This window comes from Sceloporus occidentalis, unplaced genomic scaffold, assembly GCF_023333645.1.
Source record: "Sceloporus occidentalis isolate IW3139 unplaced genomic scaffold, rSceOcc1.0.p SCAF_3, whole genome shotgun sequence".
Classification (NCBI taxonomy): domain Eukaryota; kingdom Metazoa; phylum Chordata; class Lepidosauria; order Squamata; family Phrynosomatidae; genus Sceloporus; species Sceloporus occidentalis.
Genome location: NW_028316983.1, coordinates 88,140,478 through 88,167,499, shown reverse-complemented (window position 1 = coordinate 88,167,499; position 27,022 = coordinate 88,140,478). Strand labels below are relative to the sequence as shown.

The window sequence follows — 27,022 nt, the reverse complement described above, 5'->3', positions numbered from 1 at the left end:
TAATGACAAAGATCAGTCACTGAATCAAGACTGGAGAATTATTAATCAGAAATTGTCAGAGTGCCTCCCAGCATATATAGAACATTCTTCTGTGCAACCAGATCCTTTCTGCCTCACTACTCCTGATCAAGAAGCGTGATGTCGAAAAATCAGCTGTAAAGTACAGGTTTTGAACATAAGACCCAGTGATCCCAAATTCAATCTGTGGCATCTCTAGTATAAAACAGCAACTCCATTATTATACTCAACTGTTTTATCTTAACATTCATTTGCTTAAGTTTTGTATTATGAGACTAATGACATAAAGCAATTTTTTACTCATTCAGTTTGAATGAATGAATACTGGCTCTAAAAACTAGAGTGGCTAAATTGTGCAACGGAAGGAACAGACCTGGAAAAATGGACTTAGTAGAAGTAGATGTAGCAGTATTATCCATCTCACCTAGAAGGGTCTCTTGATTAAAGATAAGATTTACACTTGTCCCTGCACATTTGCGGCTTTGACTTTTGAGGATCTGATTATTCATGGATTTTATTAATATCTTCTCTCTAGGAATATCTAGGTCCTCCAGCACAACTCTATGATCAACTTTAACCAAATGTCACACTGGAGGACCTAGAAATTCCTAGAGAGAATGCTCCACTAGGCATTTGTAGCCTCTTCAGTGCAACTCTATGGTTAATGTTTGGCAGACGTTGACCACAGAGTTGCACTGGAGGACCTAGAGATTATTAGAGAGGTGTTTCTCAAGTAAAAAATATAGTGTTTTTGTTATTTGTGGTTTTTCCACATTTCATGGGGGTCCTGTGCCCCTAACCTCATCGAATATGGAGGGACAAGTGTATTCAGAAGAATTACTTTTGGGTTTAAAAAAAATTAAAAGGAGTTGTAGTACATTAATTCTCACGGTTTTGTCTTTTTGCTTCAAGTTCCAATCTTATCAAACCCTTGTAAGTGTTCCACAAGGTCCAGTAAGGGAAGAAGTGACTGAAAAGCAGCGGGAAAAGTGGGAAGGGGAGGGAGACAGGGAAGAGCCAAGAATAGAATTGGGTACAAGTTTGAGAGGAGAAAATTACTTAATCATTCAAGAGCTAGTACTGTGTAAGTAGCACACTAAGGCAGCGATTCTCAAGCTTTTGTCCACCAGACTTCAGCTCCCAGAACATGTCATCACTGACCATGCTGGTATAGGCCTCTGGGAGGTGAAGTGCAAAACTGCTGGAAAATCAAAGACTGAGAACCCCTGCACTACAAGCTGCAAAGGAGTTCACTGCAGCTCACCCCAAATAATCTTGTGTAATAACTGCAACAGACACCAGTCTCAAATATAATCAATAAGAGAAGTTGCTGAAGAAAGTCAGAGGGTTTGCACCCCAAGAAAGATCCAGATACTTTGTTTCCTTGTAGACCTATGGAGGGCACACCAATTTTTCACATTGAAAGGCCTGACATTCTGAAAGGGGACAAATAATATTGTATGATACTGTATATTACACAATAGGCATCAGTCCAGAATATAATCAAGACAAGAGAAGTTACTGAAGAGAGTAAAATACCTATTAGAATGGAGAATATTTGGCCCAATCCAGACTGGCGCTTTGCACTGGCCTGGCCATGTACTAGAGTTACCTGGGGGTGGAGAATCTGCATGCCCCATACAACCCTAGTACGTGGCGGCGACATCATAATGGCGGCCTCCCATCTACATGGGGGCTGCCATGATGACATCACACATGCACCACGTCAAAACGGTGTGGTGCGTGCGTGACGTCTCTGTGTCGCCCCAGACCACTTGGGCGCGGCGTGGGAAGGAGCTCCAAAATGAAGCTCCTTTTGGGCGCCATATCATTCCCACAGCAATCAAACAGCTGTGGGAACGATGCCAGGGAGAAAGGGGCCAGGTGGCCCCTTTCTCCCATGGCTCTGACTCCTGGGGTGTCCAGGGGCATGAAGCCCCAAGGACACCCCTTTTCCACGCCACAGAGAAGGGGCATTTTACTGCTTCTCCGTGATCTAGAAAAACTCTGGATTGGGGCTGCAGGACTGCTGGTGAGGCTGCCCTGCCCCCAACCCGCAGGGAAAAGGGGTGACTATAGACCGCCCCTGAGATTGAATACAAAAGGGGGACAAGATTATGAAGTATTATCTTTTTTGAGTTATTTGTGTAGTATGCCAGATCAAATAGAAATGATTATTTGGAAAGAATATTTCTTCATACTTTGTTATGTATATGCTGTAAAAAAATCATTTTAACTTGCTTTTTGAGATACTTCCCTCCCTCTAATCACTTGATTGTATATTTTTCAATTTGAAAGCCCCTTTTCTTTCTTTCTTTGGCCCGTTACAGACGGGCACCCTAGGACGGACTCAGTCTGTGCTAGGGTTAGAAAGGGGTGTCTCTTCCAGACGCCCCTAACCCTACCACGGACTGAGTCCGTAACAAATGGCAGAGGCCGTTCCACCTGGCCGCCACCATCTTGATGTAGCAGACGCTCTGCATCCGCACGTCGCGCCCTGGAAGTGACGCCGCGAGTGCGCGACTAGCGCCTCGCGGAGTCTCTTCTGGGGCCCAGGAAGGAGTGCGATTTTCGTGCTCCTTCTCTGCAGCGTCCGGGAACCGCGCCGTTTGGCTGCTGCGGTTCCCGGACGCTGCAACCGGCGGCAGCAGCAGACCGCCGCTTGTTGGCAGTCTGTAACGGGCCTTTCTTTCTTTCTTTCTTTCTTTCTTTCACAAACCCTACTCCCCAGCTCCATAAAGTTATCATCTCCCCGCTCTTCTACCTTGTTGTTTCCCCAAAGAAATCAATGATTTGCCTAACAGAGCCACATGACACATTTCCTTTAATTGTAATTCATATTTGGAGGGCAATACCTTCCTTTTTGCCCGCCTCCCAAAAATACACCCCTGAGATAGTTAGGTCAACAGATCACAGTCCTTTGACATGAATGCATGCCACAGGGATATCGTTCCAACCCTATATTCCAACATGGATACCATCAGAAAATCTTTGTATGGCCAGTAGAGAGATTTATTAAATAAACATGTGAAGAAATTGTTTTGACTGGTAATGTTGCCACAGCAACATATAGAACTGTAACAGAAAAGAACAATCTAATAGCCTAACCCCAGGGACGTAGCCAAAGGGGGTTCTTGGGGTCCGGACTCCCCCCTTCCATTATAATCTAAAAAGACACGACACAGAAAGGAATTGTGGTAGGGAAGGGAATCAGGTCCAGCAGTTCTTCTCTGCCTGATGGTGTTGGACCTGCATTTTCACTCCTTCCCAAGGCAGAAGATGACAGTTGGCAAGGAGGGAGGGCTCTTCTTCTTCAGGCCCAATGGCGTTGAGCCTGTCTTTAAACTCCCTCCCAGGAGTTACATACATTTACAATCTCTTCTGGGGGGAAAACTGTTCTGTAATGCTTGTTTATTTCATCGAAATCACCATTTCACACTGCTTTCATCAAGGGAAATGAATAAATCCTAAATGGAAAACCCAAAGGAAACACTTTAACAAATACTCTTGGTGAATAAGCTCACCTTCAACTCCCAAACATGCCCTAAACAAAAACAAGATTTTCCTAGATTATGTACACTAATTCTTAGCTTTATTTCTAATTCAGAAAACACCCAGGTACAAATGCAGCTAGATTACTGGCAACAGCAATTTAGTTAGTATTTTCATACTACCTTTCTTCAACTAATGTTTGGCTCAATGTTATTCTATCCACTAATCCTATTAAGCTGAATGATTAAAAACCCCTTTCTAAAAATAATTTTACTAGGTTTAATGAACATAAATGGTAGTCAGAAATTCAGCTGAAATACCAGTGTTGTATGCAAGTCACTGAAATAGTTTAAAGTGGAAAGGGCCAATTGTGGCCACTTCAGTGATTACTGAACTATAGCTCACAGTATCTTTCACCATTGGCTGTGCTGGCTAGGGTTGCTAGAAGCTGCAGTTCAGCAACATCTGCATGACAACATTTTTCCCACCCTGTTTTAAATCTGTTGTTAGCTGCCTTGAGTTCCTACATCAGGAGAAAAGTGGGATAAAAATAAATAAAGCAAGCAAGCAGATAGAGAGATAGAGAGTAAGGCCTCTTCAGCTTCTCTGAATATTTGTTGATTGGTGCCATCTACATGGACCTTTCTTCTGACTCAGGGGCTGTGCAGACCGGCAGTATGGGCTGGCTTGGGGTTGGAGTCAGGGTGTAGCATCCACATAATGCATTTAATAGACAGGGGAAAAAACAAGTGCAAAGACAGCCAGAAATCATTAACATTAGTCGTGATGAAAAATATGCCAAAGTTTAAGAATACTTTATTAGTAGCAACACTATTAAAAGTAACATATCCCCCCATGGAATATCCTCAAATATTTTTTTCTTCTTTTGCCAGAGAATATAAAGAGGTTTCATTCCACAGATCCCAGGTCGTCATATTTATGCTGAGAGTGACACATCAAGAAAGACTGGGAGGCAAGTGAGTTCTATTTATTGAACTGAAAAAGGATGATTCACTGGTTGAAATAAATAGACTGTTTCACTAAAATCAAATCAGGGAATTTATGTCCACACTCATTGCCACTAAAGAACCTGGGTTGGTTGGTTGGTTTTACTAAAGAGATGACTATGTACCTGGCACACTGACATCCATCTCTCCTGTACACAATCTTCAATGCAAGGCTGACCTGAACTAAGTTTTTTAACATTAACCGGAAAAACACAATTATGCAACAAATAACTGCAGGATGACCTGTAATAACATATTTCCACATGGAGTAAGAAGAAAAAAAGCTTAGTTGGAATGCACTGCTGATAGCAAAAAACATGCCCTAATAGAGCTGCTAATCTAACTTGGTCTGGAGAAACATGTATATACAATATACAAACTCAGGCTTGTTTCTGAAACTTCAGTGTCTTTATAACAGTCAACCTTTGATTCTTCAGATGTTTTGCATTTCAGGTCATAGAACCTGTGACTGTGATCTATGTTACTTGGGCTTTCTGGTTGTTGATGCTCAAATAATCTGGACAAAGACTAAGAACTAGTGCTTTACACAGGAGGCTGCCTTGTACTATGCAAAACCACTGAGTCTTTCTAGGCCAGTACTGTCAACCCTGACAGGTAGAGTTTTGGGGAGGATTTCTCCCCAGCAACACCTATGTGAGCCCTAATGATCTTCCATCCAATGAGTTAATAAGCCTCACTGTTCTTTACTTTCAAAATCAGAGATTAGGTGCACTCAGGGTGGTTTGATCTGCCTGCCTGCTTAGCCACAGCAGCAAAGTGCTAACCTGCATGCATAATAAAAATTACTGTACCCCTTTTGCCATGTTTTTTCTGCATCTGAGAAAACACAAACTTAGGAACGATCTTAGAGTAAAGGCAATTCTGGGGTTGCAAAAAAGGCTTCACAATGTTCATGCCAGCAAAAAAATTGCTGAAGTTAAATATCCCTTCATCACCTATATGTGCCTCATGGCAACAGACTCTAGAGAAGTCAGAAACAGATGAGCAGCCAGCCGAAACAGATGAGCAGCCAGCCCATGGAATTATTAATGATGGGGAGATTGGAGGCACAGCTGTCCGGTCTACCTCCTGGTGCTACTATCCATTATTCTGCCACTCATCCTTAGAAACCAAAGTGAAAGATAGGGTACAGCCTCATTCTCTAGATCTTTGATCAGGTGTTGGAATTGGCAATATCAATGTAGCACTGGACAGAAAAGCTATGACTATTAGGCCAAGTTTGATTCTAAATTGAAATGCTATCAGAATCAGCCCTAGCTTTAGGTAGAATGAGGCAGTTGTCTCAGGCGGCATATGCTAGGAGGCAGCAGCAAGGTGCTAGAGGAGACAACTGTTAGCCATATGGATTACCATTCCCCTAAGCCAGTTTACTGCCTTCGGGTATGATAGTGATACTATCCTATCTTTCTTTAAGTTCATTAGAAAAAATTCAACTGTCCATCCAGATTTTTGTCTTAGAAAAGGAGGAGGTTCCACGAGCAAAAAAGCATCTTAGGCTGACCATGGGAGTTAATTACTTCATATTTACATTCCATAAAATGAAAAATCCAGAAATGTGTCCTTGAGTCAAAGCTTCATATCTCCATGTGCATCTTTATAACTAAGGTGGCTGATAATAATAGCCATCATTTCTGGCTGCATGATCCTTGCCCTCTGTGGACATGCTGGCACTGCACAAGAGTCTTTCATCAAATCTAAACCCCATGCAAGGGCAATCCATATTTATCTTCAATAAATCTGAAATTCTGATATACGGCATGAATGATATGTTGTTGTGAAAAGCAAGACTTACAGTATCATTCAAGGCTGATTTTTAAAAAGAGAGAAGAATGTCAGCTAAACTGGAAGCTAGGGTTCTTGACACACTGTGTTCCTTTTAGAATTTGATAGGATTATAATGAAAATATTTTTTTTAATCTGGAGCCTAAATGAAACAAACTTGATGTCCTTACCACCACTGCTTCACAGGATTGCTAGGACAGCTTCGCAAAAATTTCAGAGCATCAAAAGTAACTCTGGAGTTTGAATATTTGCACTATGATGTCAACTCATTACACATGTTTTTATATAATGATGATGATGATAATGGTGATGATGATAATAATCATAATAATAGATGAATAATAAGAATGAAAAAAGTATCCTTTGCACAGGGTATTCTGGTAATGCTATTTCTCATCTCAAAAGTCTAGGAGAATTTTCTTTTGTTGTTATTAGAAGGTAATATAAGGTATTGTAAACTTGTTTGTATGCGTGTTTGTATGTTGGGTTTTTTTCTCTTTTTATTACTTTTTCTTTCACCTTTATGTGTATGTAATGTTTATTCTAAATAAATTTATTTAAAAAAAAGTATAGGAGAATTTTCTTGAGTATGCATTCATAGATTGCTTCTATTATAAATATTTTCCCCACCTCTTACCACCAAATTTCTCAGCTTGATTCTATAAATGGAATTTATATCTGTGGTAAATGGTAACCATGCCCTATGAGGAGCGAGCTGGGTATGTTTACCCTGGAAAAAAGAAGGTTAAGGGGTGACATGAAAACCATGTTTAAATATCCTCATATTGAGCATAGAGCATGCTTGTTTTCTGCTGCTGCAGAGACTTGGACCCAGAGCAACAGATTCAGCTATAGGAAAAGAGATTCCACTAAACATTAGAAAGAACATTCTGACAGTAAGATCTGTTCGACAGTGGAACACACTGCTTTCGACTCTCCAAGTCTCCTCCTTTGGAGATTTTTAAACAGGCTGGATGGCCATCTGTCGGAACTGCTTTGATTGTGTATTCCTGCATGGCAGGGGGTTGCACTGGATTGTGGTGGTCTCTTTCAAACCTATTATTTTATGTTTCCTCAAACATTCAATAGAATTAAATCTCAAATAAATGCACATGGGATTGCACCCTATGCACAAAGGTGCTTCATACAAAAGCCCTTTAAATCTCAGTTACAGAAGTCTAAATTTAAGTCACACATGTATAGAACATTTAAGTCTACTAAGGCCATCATCCTATTAATTTGGAGGAACCTGATCTAAGTATGTGGCATGGCTTCCTGACTGCAACATCAAAGGGTGAGGTAATCTTTTCTTATGTATGTGAAGCAATCCAAGTGTCATCTATCTGAACAGCTGTACCAAATAAAATGTTTCTACAATGCCCAAGCAATCCATCAAGAGAAAAGAGAGCTTGCCACTCTTGCCAATAAGAAGGGAGATTGAGGGCACATGTTTAGATCTGGAAAACTGCAGCCTTTTTTTGGTAATTAGCAGCTTAATTTTTGAGTGCAGAACTGGCACAAGAGTAAGCCCCCACTTTACAAAACAAGGAACTGAAGTTTCCAAAATAGACCCACATAATCTGTAAACCAAGAGTAGGCAACACATGCCATAGAGTCTACATATAGACTCCACATCTATTGTTGAGGTTGCAATCTCCTTTCCCCTGACCACCCCACGACTAATGTTGCCATACAATTTCTCTCTTAAAACAAGAGGTGTGGGGAGATTTGCCTTCAAGGTGAATTACACTCTAGGAATCCTACATGATGGGCAAGATTCCATGAAAGAAACAAATAATACAGGGCAAAATGTTTGTTTTGCTCATTCTCAAGAAGTCACCCAAATCAGGAGCCATTTTTCAACGTCCAAGGATATTTGCAAGATGGCACACTTCAAAGACATTTTGACCATCTGATAAATAGCTTTCATGATTTCTATCTCCCAATAAGTTATAGCCCGGGGGATAAAATTACCAACCAGAAAAACAAATAGAACATACACTGCTACTCAAGGACATTCCAACAGCCTGTGGCCAGTTAATATTATATCCAGAAAGGAATCCAAAGGTTTAGTGCTATCAGTGCTGGAATGGAAGCTTCAGTCTGCTAATAAATAATATGTTATCTCAAGCTACAACACTGTCTTATACTCAGTCTCTTAGGCGCGTTACAGACCGCCCAGAAGGGGCGGTCTGTCGCGCTGCCTTCATGTGCAGTGCAGAGGAGCCCCAGCGTCCAAACTGCAAAATGGCGCTTCTCTTTGCAGCGCGGATATGACGCTGCGAGGCGCCAACGGCGCACTCACAGCGTCATATGCGCTGCGCAACGTGAGGATGCAGCGCATCCACTACGTAAAGATGCCGGCCCCCGTGTGGAACGGGCGCTGCCATTTTGTACGGACTCGGTCCATTTTATGGTTAGGGGCGTCTGAAAGTGACGCCCCTTTCCAATCCTAATACGGACCCAGTCCGTACTTTATGCCTGTTTGTAACAGACCTCTGTCCACAAAGGCTGTTTCTTTCTAATGATGTGCGCAAGCACTTCCACTCAAAAGACAAATATGGCCCAGTACAGACCACCCCAAAAGGGCAGTCTGCCAGTGCCTTGTTTTGCTCTGTGAGGAAGTCACAGAGAACAAAACACGCTGATTCCTCATGGAGCAAAAAGAACACGCAAAAAGCGGGTTCTTTTTGTGGCACAATAATGATGCCGCAGTGCATCAATGGCACACTCACAACATCAGTACCGCACCATGATGTGTGGACGCTAAGCGTCCGTCACATCAAAATGAAAGCGCCTATCTGTACAGGGCGCCGCCATTTTGATGTACGGAATATGTGCTAGGGTTGCGGGGCATCTGTAAGCTATGCCCCAAGGCAACCCTAGCATATCATCAAGATGTGCATTGAAGCCCATCTGTACCAGGCCTATTAGGAGAAAGAAGGCCAACACCACAAGTACAGTCAGCCCTTGCCTTATGCGGGGGATCATTTCCGGACCCCGCTGCGTAAGGCGAATTCCACCTATGCTCGAGCCCCACTGGAAACAATGGGGCTTATGTGCAGCGGCGCAGCGGCACACAGGGCGCCATAGGTGCGCACACCCATTCATATGAATGGGACACGACGCCCCCTGCGCCCTATGCACGCCCCGTGGCTTGAGCGCCTATGCTCAAGACCACGTAAAGTGCACCCGCATATAATGTGGGTGCACTGTAAGTAGGTATTAGAGAATCCCAACAGATATGATGCATAATGTACAGCAGAGATGGTGATCATTTGACTGCTGTAAGTTATTATATTGCAACTCTCATAAGCCCCTACTATTAGCTATGTTGGCTAGGACTCATGGGAATTTCAGCCCAAGGCCTAGATCTAGCTATGGGGCCCAACTAGAGTAGGAGCACTGAATCAACTGATGAATGTTATAACAAAACGTACTGTTTTCATGAGTCAACTCTAGTTGGAAATAGCAACCTATCAATATCTGGAAGGGCAGAGGTTACTCCTGGCCAATATAAGAGAAGAAAATGCTAATCCAATTTAAGAAATCATAGGAAAATTAATATGTTTAATGTGTACTAGAAAAGAAACCCTCATTGTAGCTCAGCTTTTTCAGAATTCTGTGACACTGCAGGAGCTATACTGGATTTCTCATGGTTCAAGATTGCCAAATTAACTGACACTCAAATGTTTCTCCCCATCTTCTCTCCGGCAAACAACAAATGAATCTGATGTGACTAAAGAGAATTAGGTTGATTTACCACCTATTGAAGTTTGTTGATTTAAGATTATAATTATGGTAGAACCTTTGTGCTTATAACAACAAAGAATAATGACTGACAGTATTAGCATCTGATGTGGTCTTCATCAGGTTTTAGGAAGGACTACAATATGAAGTCTGCAGACTGACACAGAAAGTGTACCAGCTTCTGCAGCATCTTCATACAGAAGAAGGTTTAGGGTTGAATAATGTCAATGTATTTTATGCCACTGAACAGAAAAACTATCAGGACCTGGAGCTTCCCAACTGTCTTTTCTTTCTCTTTTTCTCTCTTCCTCTTTTTACAAACTTACTTCCCCTTTGTCCAGGGTGCTGTGAGGATTCTCTAGGGAGATACTGTAGTAAACATATGTTGGAGATAGGGTTGCCAGAATGCAAACTGGAAATGACTCCTGTACCTTTAATAGTTGTGTAAAAGTGGGAAATTTGCAGACATTGATTGTCACCTGGTTGTGTTACAAGCAACAGCTGCTGAAATTCCCACATTTACACAATCATTTAAAGGTACAGAAGCAATCTGTAGCATCAGTCTGGCAACCCTACCTGGAATAACTGTCATCACTCCTCCAAAAGCATCTGAAGAAGTAGACTGAAGTCTATGAAAGCTCATGCTGCCAACTTCTTTCTTTCAGTCAGTCTCTAAGGTGCTACAAAATCACTCTAATACTGTCACCATTACAAGCAAATAATGTCTGAAAGACCCATTTATTTGTCTTTTGGCAATATGTAGAACTCTCCCCTGTTGTGGCCAAAGCCTAAAATGCTAAAAAACAAACAAAAAAACCCTCTTCATACTCCTTGAATACAGCAAGCTACTTATTTGACCAGAAACTCTGGACACTGAGGAATCATGCGTATTTGTTGTAGTTATTCCAATACTAACCACAGCATAGTATGCATCAAGATGGTTACAGTTCAGTTATAAAAACAAGCTTCTCTAATACCCAAATCCATAACAAATATCTTCTGTGTAGTTCTTAAGTCACATGAACACTTTCATTTATCACAGCAACTTGCTTTTCACTATCTGAAAGGGGTTTCCATAACTAGATTTCCAAAGCTATTTCAAAGGTAAATATATGGTTTTTCAATAGCATAAAAACTGTACTGATATAAGGCAAACAAATTAGAGCTAAGATTATGGATATTAAAATATGTTAATATTTGTTTTCCAGAGAATCGGGTGAATTATAATAGTTCCTAAGGTGCAATAGGTTTAGAAAACAGTTTTTCAAGTTTGGTAATATCATCTGGTTCAAAACTGATTTCATGTTCAGATAATATTTCTTTTAAATTAACGGTTGCAATTCATAGTAAGAAAGTATTAAATCATGACAGATTACAATACAATCTGGGGGGGAAATATAATGCGTGAGTTTACTAACACAGGCAAAACAGCAAGAATTACCAAGAAAGAGATAGAAATTTTATTAATATATAGATTTTGTACAGAGATCAAGTTGCTCCCAACTTATGGCATGCCTAAGGCAACCCTATCACAGGGTTTTCTTGGCAAGATTTGTTCAGATGGGTTTGATCTTTGTCTTCCTCTAAGGCTGAGAGAGGGTGACTTCCCCAAGATCACCCAGTTGGTTTCCATGGCCAAGCAGGGATTCAAACCCTGTCCTCTAATGTCATAGTCCCATGCTACAACCACTATACCACATTAGCTGTCATAGAGATCTACACAATAGATAGAGATCTACACAATAAAATTGCTTGTCCATTGGTTATTCTACATGTCTATATTATTATGTACATTAGCATTATACCCTTATCATTCATCTTGGAGAGAAGTAACCCAGGGTTCTGTTCTGGTCCCAGTGCTATTCAACATCTCTATCAATGACTTGGATGAAAGAATAGGGGGCTTGCTTGTCAAATTTGAAGATGACACCAGATTAGGAGGAGTAGCTAATACTCCAGAGGAGAGGATCAAAATTCAAAATGACCTTAATAGATTAGAAAGCTGGGCTAAAACTAGCAAAATGAACTTAAACAGGAAGAGGAAAAATGAAATGTATAGATATAGGATGGGGGACACCTGGCTTAACAAGAATACATGTGAAAAGGATCTAGAAGTCCTCGTAGACCACAAGTTGAAAATGAGTCAACAGTGTGATGCAGCAGCTAAAAAAGCCAATGCGATTCTAGGCTGCATAATAGAAGTATAGTGTCTAGATAAGGAGAGTTAATAGTGCCCTCTATTCTGCTTTGATCAGGCCTCACCTGGAATACTGTGTCCAGTTCTGGGCATCACAATTCAAAAAGGATGTTGACAAGCTGGAGCGTGTCCAAAGGAAGGCAACCAAAACAGTGAAGGGTCTGGAAATCATGCTCTATTGAAGAGCAACTTAGAGAGCTGGGTATGTTCAGCCTGGTGAAGAGACAGTTAAGAGGTGATATGACAGCACTGTTTAAATATTTGAAGGGGTGTCATATTGAGGAAGGAGCAAGCTTGTTTTCTGATGCTCCAGAGGCCAGAACATGAAGCAACTGATGCAAACTACAGGAAAAGAGATTATCTCAGCACTAGGAAGAACCTCCTGACAGTAAGAACTGTTGAACAGTGCAGCACACTCCGGTGAAGTATGATGGAGTCTCCTTCTTTGAGGGGTTTTAAAAAGTGTCTGGATGGCCATCTGTCATGGGTACTTTAATTCTGTGTTCCTGCATGGCAGGGGGTTAGACTGGATGACTCTTGTGGTCTCTTCCAACTCTATGATTCTATTACCTTATTTGTCTGGCTCATCATGAAGGATTATATAAAGCTACAAATTACATTGGTAATCCCCAAAACAAATGCTAATGACATGGCACAGATGCAGGATGAAATTAAGTTCTCAGTTCAACTCTCCTGTAATTTGAGACAAAACAATTTGATCTCAGAACCAGAGAATTTTAGCTTATAGAAAATCCTATTTAAAAAATCCTATGAATCCTACACACCTCACCTCAAAATAATAGAACAATTCCATTTGATGTAGTTATCTTAAGGGGATACAATGTTTGATGATAGCAGCAGCAGTCTTGGTTGTAGAGCCTACAAGACTAATGGGACAGACTGGGAAAGCACAGTGGAAAAAGACAATTAGGAGTAGCATCAGTGGACAAAGGGAGACAAGACACTTCAAAATGAACACTGTTAGGGATGGAAATAAAACCAATTCTTTCTGCCATATAAATTCTGTGTTTTCAATTATTGATGTACTAGAATGCCAACTCATTTCATCTAGCTCTCGGTTGATTTTGAATGAAGAAGGGCCACAGCATGGTATAGGGTGAGCCAGAAAATATAGTGATGTTTGACTGCTGGACTAAGAATCTGGCAGATCAAGGTTCAAATTCTTGCTTAGTCATGGAAACCGACTGGATGTGTTCCCTTTCTCAAGTCTCACTCTCTCGGGCTCAAAAAGGCATTTTCAAACTTCATCTGAATTAATGTTGACACGGTCACCATAAATCAGAGGTTTATGGCAGGGTCACCATAACTAAGAGCCAACTTGAATATACAAAACAAATAAACTTTCAACTAGTTGCATGGCACTCTTTTTTCCTATTAAAAGCTGATGACATTACACCAGAGAGCAGGAACTGCTATCAGAAAAAGACATGGCTTCAGGAACCCCAGTACAATCTGGAAGCGGAAATTTCCTTTGCTGCACGTCTGGTGAGAATGGGAAGAGGGATATTTCCCAAACTTGTGAGTGAATTGTGTCACATTTTTAAAATGTATTTGTTACATTTATATCCTGCCTTTCTTCAAATAAGCCCACCCATTTCAGTTTCACAACAGCCCTGTAAGGTAGGTCAAACTGAGAGAAAGTGACTGAGCCAAGATCACCCAGTATGTTTAATGGTTCAGTGGAGACTTGAATATGGATCTCCAAAGTATTACTCCAATGCTTTCACAACACCATGCTTTCCCCCTCAATATTGTATAGCTTTGTTTCAAATCAAATTGTTTACATGGGAGTATTGGTGTCCAAGTATTGAACGCAAGACCTTGCATTCAATACTTGGACACCATAGAGACTAGTGCTTAAAAACGTCGTAACATCAGAAACAATAATGTAATCAAGTCTTGTCATTTAAGAAAACAAACCAAACTCTTTTTCTAGGTCATTCCTTTAGCCAAGAAGGATTATCCTAATGCCATAAACCCCCTTCCTCCTGCAACTTTAACGTTTTATTTATTTCCTGTCCCAGTTTTGTGAAAGATTCAATGTAGTTACACGAATGCCTTGTGGAAATAGCTATTTCATTCAACTCCAAAAGAATAATGGCTAGAAAAGGAGCCTTGTGTTATACATCTCTGACAGGAGTTCTTCTATATCACAACAAATTTCCCATGTAAACAATTATGTAGGGATTCCCTTTCAGCTTAAATAGTGAATGGCAATTCATGCATGTTTAGGCAAACATCTAGAACCCATTCATTAACTAAATAACAGCAGTACTGTAGCCATGCAAAGAGAAACACAAATTTTAGACAACTGTAAGAAACCAATTACAAACCTATGCTTTGTTTTTGCTAAATACACACACTTGCCATGATAGATTTTAATTCTGACAGACACAGGTACATCCAGTGGTACCCTATTCCTATTTAATGTTAAGCAACCACGAAAAGGCAATCTTTCATAGACCATCAATATAAGCACCATATTTCCATTAAAATCTCATCAAACACAACTAGGATGGCACTGAGTTTTTTAAAATTCTGCAACCTGAGCAATAACTTGAGTGATAACAGGGTGACTTGGAGGTCTCTTATTCATAGGGTTGCAAGTTCTTGACAGCAATTAATTACACCAGTGTACATGCTACAGATGACAACAATTCCAATAGACATTTTACACATAAGCCCATGGTTTCCAAACCTGCAATTAAATGAACACTTTTTTAGGCACACACACAAACACTGACTTGTCACACATGCACAAACTTAAGTATACAAAAAATACTTGGAGGTTGAAAGGGCTTTTTCCAAATGTCTTAAAACAGCTTTTCTGTTTGCAAGAAATGGGAAACTAGAGTTAATGGAAGACTTGTGGGTTCATTTGCTTGCTCACACGAAGAGAACAGCAAAGGGTCTATATGTATAACTAGAATAATCATTCATGTCTGCTTATTATGTCCAGATCTGATTCACAAAACACAACTTCTATGCCCACACTGTGTACCATACTTTGATTCTTAAACAATCTGCTTTTTATATGTTATGTTGCTGGTATGCAAGTTTGCTTTATTTATTTTTTACTATGAAACATATTCAGAGGTAGCCATGTTGGCCATGCAGCAAAATGCAACAAAGTCCAAAATCCATAAAACAGTGATACTTTTATTGGACAATCGCATGCACAAAATACATCATGAAAGCTTTCAAAGCTTCACTGGCATCCTCATCAGGCAAAAATGTTTTTAAAAATCATACAGAGAAAGAAAAGTGACAATGATAGAGTCATAGGCCTACACTGTGTCTCAGATGTTACTTCTGTCATCCATTCTGGTGGTCTGGAAGGTTTTCAGTAGAGACAGAGGCCACTCTTCTTCTTGACACTTGGGGAATTGGAACAAAAGGCAATAGAAGACAGGTAATAACATTTCAACTCCATTAGCAACAAAAAAGTAATTTCACTTGCAATCCAAGCTATCCCTGTCCTGCACAAAGTTAACTGCCCCCTTTTTAAATCCACAAAACAATGATACCTTTATTGGCCAACTAAAATGCACAAAATACATGTTGCAAGCTTTCGAAGATCCAGTCTCTTCTTCATCAGGCAAAGATGTTAAAAATCATACAGGAGAAAAAAATATGACGATGTTAGTCCCAAGCCTGCATTTCGTCAAGGATGTGACTATTCTCATTGTAGGTGGTATAGAGGGACATTCATGCAGGCGGGCCTCTCCTCCTTCTGACCATGTGGGAGCTTCTTGTCTTTCCCCCTAAGTCCACCCTCCAACACTCCTTTTCTGTCTCTGTGGACAACATTTCTATTCAACCAGTGCAGCAAGCCCACAGTCTTGGTTTTATCTTTGACTCTTCTCTGTCGTGTATCCCTCAGATCCAGACCACAGCCAAGGCTTGTAGATTCTTTTTGTACAATATTGCCAAAATCCGACCATATCTCTCCGTCTCTACTGCCAAGATCCTGGTCCATGCCCTAGTGGTCTCACGACTTGATTACTGTAATGTTCTCCTGGCTGGGCTTCCTCTTTCTCACCTCCGTCCTTTAATCTCTGTCCAGCATTCAGCTGCACACATTATCACATCTGCCCACCGCTGTGACCATATCTCTCCTGTGTTGGCATCCCTTCACTGGCTCCCCCTCCCTTTCCGTATTCAGTATAAGCTCCTGCTGTCAGCGTTTAAGGCCCTCCATGGGCTGGCCCCTCCTTACTTATCAGACCTTATTTCTCTTCACCTTCCCACTCGGGCCCTCCGCTCTGGTAGTCAGGGTCGGCTGTCCCAGCCCAGGATTTTCTCTGCCCCATCTAGGATTCGCCCCTTTTCACTCGCTGCCCCTCACTCCTGGAACCTTCTTCCCCCGCGAGCAAGAGCCATCACTTCTTTAACCAGCTTCAGAACGGAGTTGAAGACCATCCTGTTCAGAGAAGCGTTCCCAGGCATTGCATAACTGTCTCTTGCTATTTGATGTTCTTTTGTTGCCTGTTTATCGTACCATTTCCTGTATTGCTATGTATTTTATGTGTATTATCCTATTATCTCTTAGATTGTACACCATAGGCAGGTTTACTCTTATATATTTATTGTTTTATGTACAGCGCTGTGTAAATCTACAGCGCTATATAAATAAAGAATAATAATAAAGAAGAAGAAGAAGAATTTCCGGGGGGGATTAAGTTCCAATAGTAAAACAAAAATATGTTTTTCTTGAGATCCAAATTGCCTCAGTCCTTTGTGAAGCCACAAGTTCCTTTGTTAAGCAGAGAGCACTGAAGGTATCACTATTTTGTGGACTTTGGACATTATTGTACTTTGCTACATGGCCAACACAGCTACCCCTGTATGCTCCTTTCTTAGGCAGAGAACAATGAATTCCTCAAGAAGTCCCTATACTGTTACATCTGGGGGGAAATTTAGCTGCTGTATGGGTAAAACTTGCCAATTATACTCTAAATGGAAAGCTTTGCCTTTGTTGGAGGTAAAAACTTCAAAGTCCCACTCCATTAACTCCTTGTGACTAACACTATCACTTTTCTTCTTCTATATGATTTTTAACATATTTGCCTAACAAAGCAGCCAGTGAAGCTTCAAAAGCTTACATGATGCATTTTGTGCATTTTTGGTTGGCCAACAAAAGTATCACTGTTTTGTGGATGTTGGATTCTGTTGTGCTCTTTGACTATCTATGTAAGAACATTTGTTGAATAAGAAAATAAAGCTGCAATGAGAATTGTACAGTCATCCAGATGTTGATGATGTGCAATTCCTAGCAGCATAGCCAACTGTAATTCTAAGCGTTGCAGTACAATAACTGGAAGGCTACGCAATTGCCACCCCCTGAAATACAGAGACAAACAAGCCAACTATCAGTTCTCTGTTGTACATGAAAGCATCATTACTAGGATCCAATTGAAAGGTGAGTGTGCTGTGTAGTATTCTCTTGAAGTGGAGCCGGCTTCATCCAGACTTGTGTTTTTCAACAGCTGCCTACAGATAGTGACAAATGCCTCAAAGATAGCACCAGACATGCACATGTGCTTCCAAGGCTTATGGGACAACACTAGTCTAAATCATTTTTGTTCTTAGGGCCCCTTTGCACAATGTTTGTGTCTACTATCATCACGGAAGCATCACCCTGCTACAGGAGAATGAGGGTCAACCAGGTGTAGACAGTAGGGGAGTATGGACCACACTGAGTGACACCCCAGAAGGCAGGTGACACCCAAGAAGGGGAGGTGACACCAGGTAAGGTCTCCCCCCCATGGGCTCTGTTTGAGCTGTACAGAGGGGCTTTTACAGGCAGTTAGGTCCCACGGAAGGGCTTTTTCAGGAACCCCACCGCAGAACCCCATTGGAAGTTCAGAACCAGAAGTCTCACCCCCAGAGGTTCCACCACCCACACCAGGTGTCACCCTGTGTTGGAACCCCACTAGGTGTAGGTAGAAGCTGGAAGAGAGGACCAACAAGAGACAGTTGCTAGTATCTAATCCCTTTATTTACTGGTTGAGGTGACCTTGCCAAAAGCACACCATATACATTCAACGACCTCAAAAAGGTTCCGCAAACCACTACTATAACACTGGAGACCAGGGTTCAAATCCCAGCCTTGCCCACTGGGTGACCTTGGGCAAATCACACTCTCTCAGCCTCAAAGGATGGCAATGGCACACTCCCTCTTGAGAAACTTGCCAAGAAAACCCCATTAAAGTTTTGCCTTTGGGTTGCCATAAGTTGGAAATGGCTTGAAGGCACACAACAAGGACAACAACAGTTTCCTTTACAATACTTTCTGTACTATTTAGAGTTTGAAACATTTTCCAGCAATTCTGCATATTAACACATATTATATTTCTACCCTCAGTAATCTAGGACAGGGCTAGAAACCCTATGGCCTTTCAGATATTGTTGAACTCCAGTTCTCACCAGCTCCACAATGGTGAAGACTGAGGAGCAAAGTAATTCCTTGACAGCTAGAAAGCCACAAGTTCCTCAGCTCTGATTTAGTTTTTTCCTCCAACATTTCATCTTGTTTCTATTATAAGGCATGAAGGTGATTGGTTTCTAAAGTAAACATGCAATGTACTCTAAAATGGGAGTCAAGATATATAGTGAATGATGGCAGACAGCCTTTTTAAAGTTATCTTCCTAATTAAATTAGTTCAGTTACTGAGGCTGAGAGCTTTGTCTCTCTTTTATCCTGAAAAATGAGAAAATATCTTCAACAGGCTATTACTGTTCATTTTCTGCAAGAAACTTTGAATATAAAGAAAAATAGTTTAATTATTTCCCTTTCAGTAATACAAGCAAGTCATGCATATTCAGTATCTTTAAAATGTATGACTGCAGTACAATGGTGTTGAGTTATCTCCTTTGCTTGCTGAACTATCCCATACAGGCTGCTGCCACACTGCAGAATTAATGCAGTTTAACACCACTTTAACTGTCATGGCACCATCCTATAGAATTCTGGGATCTATAGTCTGTTGTGACACCACAGAACACTCTAACAGAGAAAACTAAATATCTCACAAAACTACAAATCCCAGAATTCCATAGCACTGAGCAATAGCAGTTACAATGGTATCAAATTGCTTTAATTCTGCAGCCACAGTCTCATTTCAATACACCTAGGATATCAGCACATTAACAAGACACCTCATGGTTACATCTGATGCAATAAGCCTACCAAATTGCTGCTCAGGAGGAGTTAGCATTGTAAGGCTGCAGTCCTAAGTCCACTTACTCAGAAATAAACTTTACTGAAATCAATGTGCCTTTCTTCCTAAGACTGTGTATCAGAATATGTAACAGCATGTTTCCTTGACACAGGCCTAGAACTGTGGCATGATCCAACTGAAATTAAGCAATTAGGCAACCTGCTGATTTTAATGGGAACATTAAATACCAGCTTGATTCTCTCCTCTTCAGAAATCTTGTTTTGTTCAACTTTACAGGCCAGCAATGTAGAGAAAAAAGTTTGCCCAAACTATCAAATAGCAGTGTACTCTCCCTTTCCTCTAAGTAGATATGCACAATAAGATTGATATATTTCAGCCCAGAGTTTCCAAACAGCTGTTTAACTGAGCACTCACTGGTTGCATGGCTTTACCTTTTCTCCATCTCTCTCTCTGCCCACCCACCCCTCGATATCATCTCCTCACATGGTCCAATTATATAATATACAGGTTCCACTATTCCACTCCATATTATAATCTGTGAAACAAAAAGAGACCAAACCAAGATAAGGACATTTACAGTTATGATACCAAACAGTATTTTGTAAGTTCATCATAAAATGTACATTAAAAGCATTATCCACAATACCCATTAAATTCTAAACATCAACTGATATGCATTTAAAACCATCTTATGTCTTGTACATGTTTACATGCAGCAGTACTATGCACAACATAATCAAGTAACCATACATGCAAGGCATAGTCCACAATAGAAGCAAACAGCTGGGTTTTAGGCACAGTTTATGGGCATTACAGGCATACATCTGTTTAACAAATCCTCTGACAAAGAAGCTCCCTCCTACAAAGTCTTTTACACCCAGCCAGCCCCTCTTTTCCTCCTAGCCCTTTGTCTAGCAGGAAGTATTTTGGTGTATTTTTTATCAGCAGCAGCATTAGGTACTGTAGATGGTGAAGGAGTACTGGAAAAACACAGAATATTGGTTTTGCATTACAGCAGTGTCTGCAGTAAACACTGCAAAAAGCTGTAGCTGGGTAAGAATGGGATTCTGCTCTAGCTTGATCCCACTATAGCTGTGTGCCTAACTACAATGGGTGAGATAAACAGAAGCTGCCTAAAGAATTCCTTACTAAGCATCCATGCAGGGGCATTACTAGAGTTGGCATCACCCAGTGTGATAATGCATGGTGTCACCCCCCCCTCCCCATGAATCCTTAGTAATGTCATTGTACTCATTTTACTCATAATTCCCATATATCACTGAATGTAATGGTAATAGTTGTGACACAGAACAATAGAAAAATTAAAATTGCATCTTTATATTACAATATCATAAGTGCAGCCTAAATGGATAGTTTCATGTGGTTAATGTAAAAATTTGGTGAGATTTGATGTTTTAAAGAAATTTTAAAAAATTAAAACCTGAGGCCTCTCCTTTCTCCTCCCATTGAACCTCATCCCACTCACCCCATCTCTTCAGCTTTTAAAAGAAATGCAGGAGAACTCCACAGCCCATTTCTGCCAAAATGGGGAGCAGTAGTGTCACCCCCACTTAGGTTGTCACCTTGTAGAGTCCAAACCCCACACATCCCTAATGATGCTCCTGAATGCATGAACAACAAAACAGAGGGAAAGAGGGCAAGCAGATAAGCTTCTCTCACCAGCTCCCTATAGCATGTTAATTAAAGTTTCATAATAAAAATGGAAATCATAAGAAAAGTGAAGGCTGGTAAAGAAATAAATCATCCCTGGATGTATTTTGGAAGAAGCTCTTGAGTTGTCTCTAGAGATTCCAAAATGTTTTTATTTACTTATGCAATGCTTACCTGACCTGGTTGTTTCATTTTCCATGTGCATATTGTTAGTTTTGGATAAAAAGTTTGTTAAAACATGTTGAACCAGTCTCTTTTTTGTAACACAGGAAGCTGTCACAACTGTTTTCATTTAAATTTTACCCTGGTATCAAATTACTTGTTAAAGAAGAACAGGAACACCTGAGTTACTGAAATACATGTTTTCCTCTTCAACAGAAAATATGGTGTCAGAAACAGAAATAACATGGAATAACATAACATAGTGACAGGCATTTGCAGCACAAAAAGGAAGAGAAATCCAACATGTTTCAGCAGATGTTTTATTCAAAACTAGCTATATGCACATGTGAAATGAACCAACTAGGTCATTTAAGCCTTGTATAAAGAGACACATTTTGAACCTTCTACACAACACTTAAAGGCTTCTTCCAAAATGTATCTGGAGATGAATTTTTCTTTCACCAGTCTCTGTTTTTCTTGTAATTTCCAGTTTTGGTGGCCACACATATAGTTCTACGCTTTTGTAAGTTGCTGGGGTAAGCTGCCAAGAGAAGCTTATCTGCACTCTTCTTTTTGTTTTGCCGCTCATGCATGCTCAGTAAGTGATTCTGGATGCAGCTGCTGTTTACCTTGCCTATTGTGGTAGGCTCACACAGCTACAATAGGATCAAATGAAGTATCTGATGAAGTAGACTTAAGTCTACAAAAGCTTATGCTATCAACCTCTCAATCTCATCCTCAAAGAGGCTACAAGATCCTTTTGCATACAATAGGATCAGTTAGAGTAGAATTTTGCTCTCTTTCTAGCTCAATCTTTTTATTGCATTGTTTACTGGAGATATACTGGAACCCAAAACTATGAGGTTGTGTTTCCCCAGCCTTCCTTCACTATCCTCTCAATGCTGCTGAAAAAGACTTCCTAGCCAGAGGAAGAGGGGGAAATGAGATTGGGCAGGCATAAACAGCCTTTATAAGGCACTGCACTTTCAACAGGCTTTGTTAACTGAGGTATGTCTATATGGATGAATCTCAGAATGGATCAAGGAATATATTGTAAATATATGTATACTTTTGTTGTTGTGTGCCTTCAAGTTGTTTCCAACCTATGGCAGCCCTGAAGCAAACCTATCATGGGGTTTTCTTGGCAAGTTTCTTCAGAGGGAGTTTGCCATTGCCATCCTCTGAGGCTGACAGAGTGTGACTTGCCCAAGGTCACCCAGTAGGTTTACATGGCCAAGCCAGAATTTGAACCCTAGTCTTCAAAGTTACAGTCCAACACTCAAACCACTACAGTATGCTGGCTTCATACATCATGCTTTATAAATAATACATACATTTACAGTATATTCCTTTATCCATTCTGGAGGTTATACAGTCACTGAGATCTGTAGTTTTGATTATTCACGGAGGGGTGACCTCCATTAAAGTTAATGGTGCACGCGCCCATGACATGTGCACATGGATGCACACAGGACCACACAGCCATTCAAAGCTACGGGGCTTGAATATATGTGAATTTCAAAATTCATGGTGGGTCCAGAACAAATCCCTTGCGAATTCAGAGGGAGGACTATAGTGTGTTATAGCGGGTGATTGCTGGGGTCTGTTTTGTACCAGCTTAGGACTTTCCTCTTGAAGCAGAAATATTGATGGAACACACAAAGTTCAGGTCAACTACTACTGCCAACATTTGATCTTTTCATACCAGACAGCAGAGGATCACGCTCTGAACCACTACCATTTAATAATTTGCATACAAAACATACTACTATATTTTAATCTGTGATGCACACTATTGATTGTATTTTGTATCGTAATATGTTGAGATGTAATATCTTTTTTGAACTTGTAAACCGCTTTGATCTCCCAGGAAAAGCAGTATAGAAATAAAGATTTTATTATTATTATTTATTATCCTAACACTAAAGACAAAACTCCACGTTCAGGGAGCTTTGCAACGTAACACTTCACTTTACCTGACCACTTAGCAGCCTGTGTTATTAACTACTGCCTTCACCACATTTTAAACCCAGCCACAGCTGATCAAATGACAATAATGAAGTCTAGGATAAGGAAGCATTCATATGTTCAATGAAGCCAAAGCAAACAACCAAAAGTGACAGTTACACCCCAGGGTAAGAGGGTTGCAAATACATAAAGAGAGAAAATGCCTGGGAGCCAAAGTGCTTATTGTAAAAAGTACATTTTTGGAAACGCACATCATCAGCCACTAGAGTGCTATCGTGGAGACAAGTCATGGCTTAAATGGAAAAGGAACACAGAAAAGAAACAGTAGCACCCCTTTAATTTTGCACAGCAGTCCCTATAATAACAGCTCCCTATCAGGTGAATGAACTGAGCCCATGACGCTTTGCATTTGGTTTGCCTTATGACGAACACTATAGGGCTGATTAATTCCACATTGTTTCAATACAAGGGGTGGTGGATAGAAAGCACATGCAGAACTAGAAGCCTTGAAGAAATGCTACTTAATCCTGAACCTGTCTACTTAGTGTAAATCCCATTTAATTCAGTGCAATTTACTTCCAGGTAAATGAATTTATCTGAAAGTAAATGCATGGTTAGGATTGGGGATGTCTCATTCACAAGGCTGCCATGAGTCAGGGTTGACTAGAGGGCAACAGAAACCAAACAACAAATGCATTTCAGCCTTAATTGACAGCTAACAAACACCAACAAGAGAACTTTAATATGTAAGTACCCATGTGATCAATTCCGCTCCAGCTTCCAGCTCCCTCACTTACTAAGCCCAATTTGGGCATGGAGGCGAATTTATTTTTTCACCGTAGTGTTTCATTTGTAGTGCAGTCATATGGTTGTTGAGTTCAGTGGGACTTATTTTCCCCCCTACTACTTGGGAGTAAGCCCCACTACATTTAAAACTATCACCATTTCCAGTAAGCACACAAGAGAGTATAGGTTTTTGCCTGGCAGAACCATTGCAAAACTTGCAGGACTCCATCTGAGAGTGCGGTGTTCAAGTCGCCATGGTCTACCATGCTCTCACCTGAGTCAATGCCAGCTCACAAAATTAGAATTTAAAGACATAACCACATGAATGTGGAAAACCAGAGCACAAAGGGAGCTTGAAGTGTGAAAAATTCTGGTACCATGAGCTTTTGTAGACTTGGGAGTCTGCTTCCCCAGATACATGAAGTGGATGTTCCTATAGTCTGTCCCTGGACCATCCACGTCACATATCTGAGGAAGTACATCTACATCTACAAAAGTGTCTAACCATGACATCCACTTCATTTATCTGAGGAAGTAGATTCAAGCCTATAAAAGTGTCTGTCCCTGGACCATAGACTTAGAATCGTAGAGTTGGAAGAGACCACAAGGGCCATCTAGTCCAACCCCCTGCCATGCAGGAACTCGCAATCAAAGCATAACCGACAGATGGCCATCCAGCCTCTGTTTAAAGATCTCCAAGGAGGGAGATTCCACCACTCTCTGAGGGAGTGTGTTCCACTGTTGAACATTTTACATATCTGAGGAAGTAGATTCAAGTCTATGGAAGTATCTGCCCGGGGGACCATCTGCTTCATGTATCTGAGGAAGCAGACTTGAGTTTACAGAAGTGTCCGTCCCTGAACCACCCACTTTGTGTATGTAAGGATGAAGACTCAAGTGTATGAAAACATCTGGACCGTCCACTTTGTGTATCTCAGGATGCAGACTTGAGTCTAGGAAAACATCTGTCCCTAGACCACCAATTTCATGAGCCTAGGGAAGCAGACTTGTCTGCAAAAGCATCTCTCCCTGAACCATCAATTTCATGTGTCTGAGGAAGCGGACTTGAGTCTACAAAAGCGTCTGCCCACTGCATGTGCCGGGTGAAGCGGAAAGCTCATACTGCCCCCTTGTTTCACACAGTCAGCCTCCAAGATGCCACAATGCCCACAGGGAGCTCTTAGCTAAACTTGCTTAGCTCCCAGAAGGAGAAGCAAAGGCTCAGATTGTGCAGGACACCAAATCAGGGAGGGTGCTGTTCATCCTCCCTGATGTGTCACCGGTGCCTTTCCTGGGATGGGCGCTCAGAGTCCATTTCACGCCAGGGCTTTTCCCTCTTTTCTCACACCAAACATTTTCTCTCTGCACATGCAAAGGAGCACGTACTCCACCTCCAGTGCCTTCCCCCTTCCTCTCCCTTCTCCTCGGACTCACCACTCTTGTCCCTGATGTTCTCCCTCAAGAACTGTCCACTAGAGAGATGCTGGAGGCCAAAACTCTTGGCGATCCTCTCGCACACCGTCCCTTTGCCGGAGCCGGGGGGTCCCAAGACGACAGCCCGGAGGAGCTTGGAAGCCATGGCGATCTCTCTAGGGGAAGAGAAGAAGAAGAAGAAGCACGATCAAAGCCACGATGCACGTCAAAAAGGCAGACATGTATAATGCCATTGGTCTGTCTGTCTCTGGCATCCACTCCACCAAATGCACCTGAGGAAGTAGAATTAAGTCTAGGAAAGCTCCTGTTGCCAACTTCTTTCTTTCAGTGAGGGAAAGCTCGCTTGGGCTGCATCCACACTGGAGAAATAACCCAGTTTGGCACCACTTTAACTGCCCTGGCTCAAGGCTATGGCATTCTGGGAGTTGGACTTTGTTGTGGAGCCCAGCAAACTCCAACTCGCAGAATGCCATAGCCTTGAGCCAGAAAAGAGTTAATGCGGTGCCAAACTAGGTTATTTCTCCTGGGTTTGGTTCTTTCCGATCGCCCAGATCTGGCCAAACTCCATTCCTCCACAGAGAAGAGGAAAGTTACTCAGCCTTTGGGGGAAGTTTCTGACTTTCTGATCCCACACACAAACGCACTAAGTTTAATGCAAGAGGAGGATCGCGGGAGATAAAGCAATGAAACGATCTTTTTCAAACTCGTGGCCAAAGTTTTGCCCTGGAAGCTCGTCCCTTTGGCTCCGATCCCCTCCAGATCCATTTGTACTGACTATGCAGAAGAGAGCATTTCACTTACCATGCGATCATGGACCTTAGTAATAATCAAAGAGATCCCCAGGCTCTTCCGAAAGTATTGTGAGGAAGGAAAAACAAAATCAAAAAGAAAGGCTGGTTGTGATCCCCAAAACAAAGAAGAAAAACTGTAGGACAACTTTTCCTTCCCAGGCAATGGCTCTTGGCTCCAACCAACTCTTCTTCCCACCAAGGAGGAGGCTTGGATTCCGGAGAAAAGGGAAAGGAAGGGAGATCAACAAGAGAAGGGGAAGTCCCTTAAAAAAAGAAAGCAGAGAAGAAGAAGAAAAATATATATATACACATGTGGGTATAAAATGGCGTTTTGGAAAACTGTGCCGCTGGGTGTTTGGGTTTGTTTTTTACATGCAAGTTCCCCAAAAAACAAAGCAAAACTGGCTTTGCAAGGACTGCGATGGCTGCAATGAGCAACTCCTGCTGCTTTCGAGTCTCGCTCCGGAGTGAAACCAGGAATCTCAGCTGGAGACAAATAGGACACTCCCTCCTCCTCCCTCCCTCCCTCCCTCCCCAGCAGCGAAGGATGCTGGGATTTGTAGTCTCAGAGGGACAATTTGGCCCTACCTTTTTTGCAGGGTGGCATTCAAGGATTGCTTTTTCAGTGGAGAAAGCATCTGGTTTGACACCAGTCTGAGTGTCAAACCAGATGCTTTCTCCAGGATGCAGCCCCTCTTTTGATCCCTTTGTATCCCTTTGATTGTATCCCTTTGATTG

General features: G+C 41.4%; 1 protein-coding gene across 1 annotated transcript in view; it reads right to left on the bottom strand.

Annotated features, from left to right (window-relative positions):
- LOC149316388 (adenylate kinase 4, mitochondrial-like) overlaps positions 1–26,734 on the bottom strand; it is a 44,878-nt gene extending 18,144 nt beyond the window's left edge. The window contains exons 1-2 of the mRNA XM_089518688.1: positions 26,295–26,734; positions 25,494–25,648 (exon numbers count right to left, since the gene is read on the bottom strand). Coding sequence (XP_089374814.1) covers positions 25,494–25,638 — 145 coding nt within the window. The 5' untranslated portion in view covers positions 25,639–25,648; positions 26,295–26,734. The remainder of the gene's footprint in view (positions 1–25,493; positions 25,649–26,294) is intronic.
- Between the last annotated feature and the right edge of the window lie 288 nt (positions 26,735–27,022).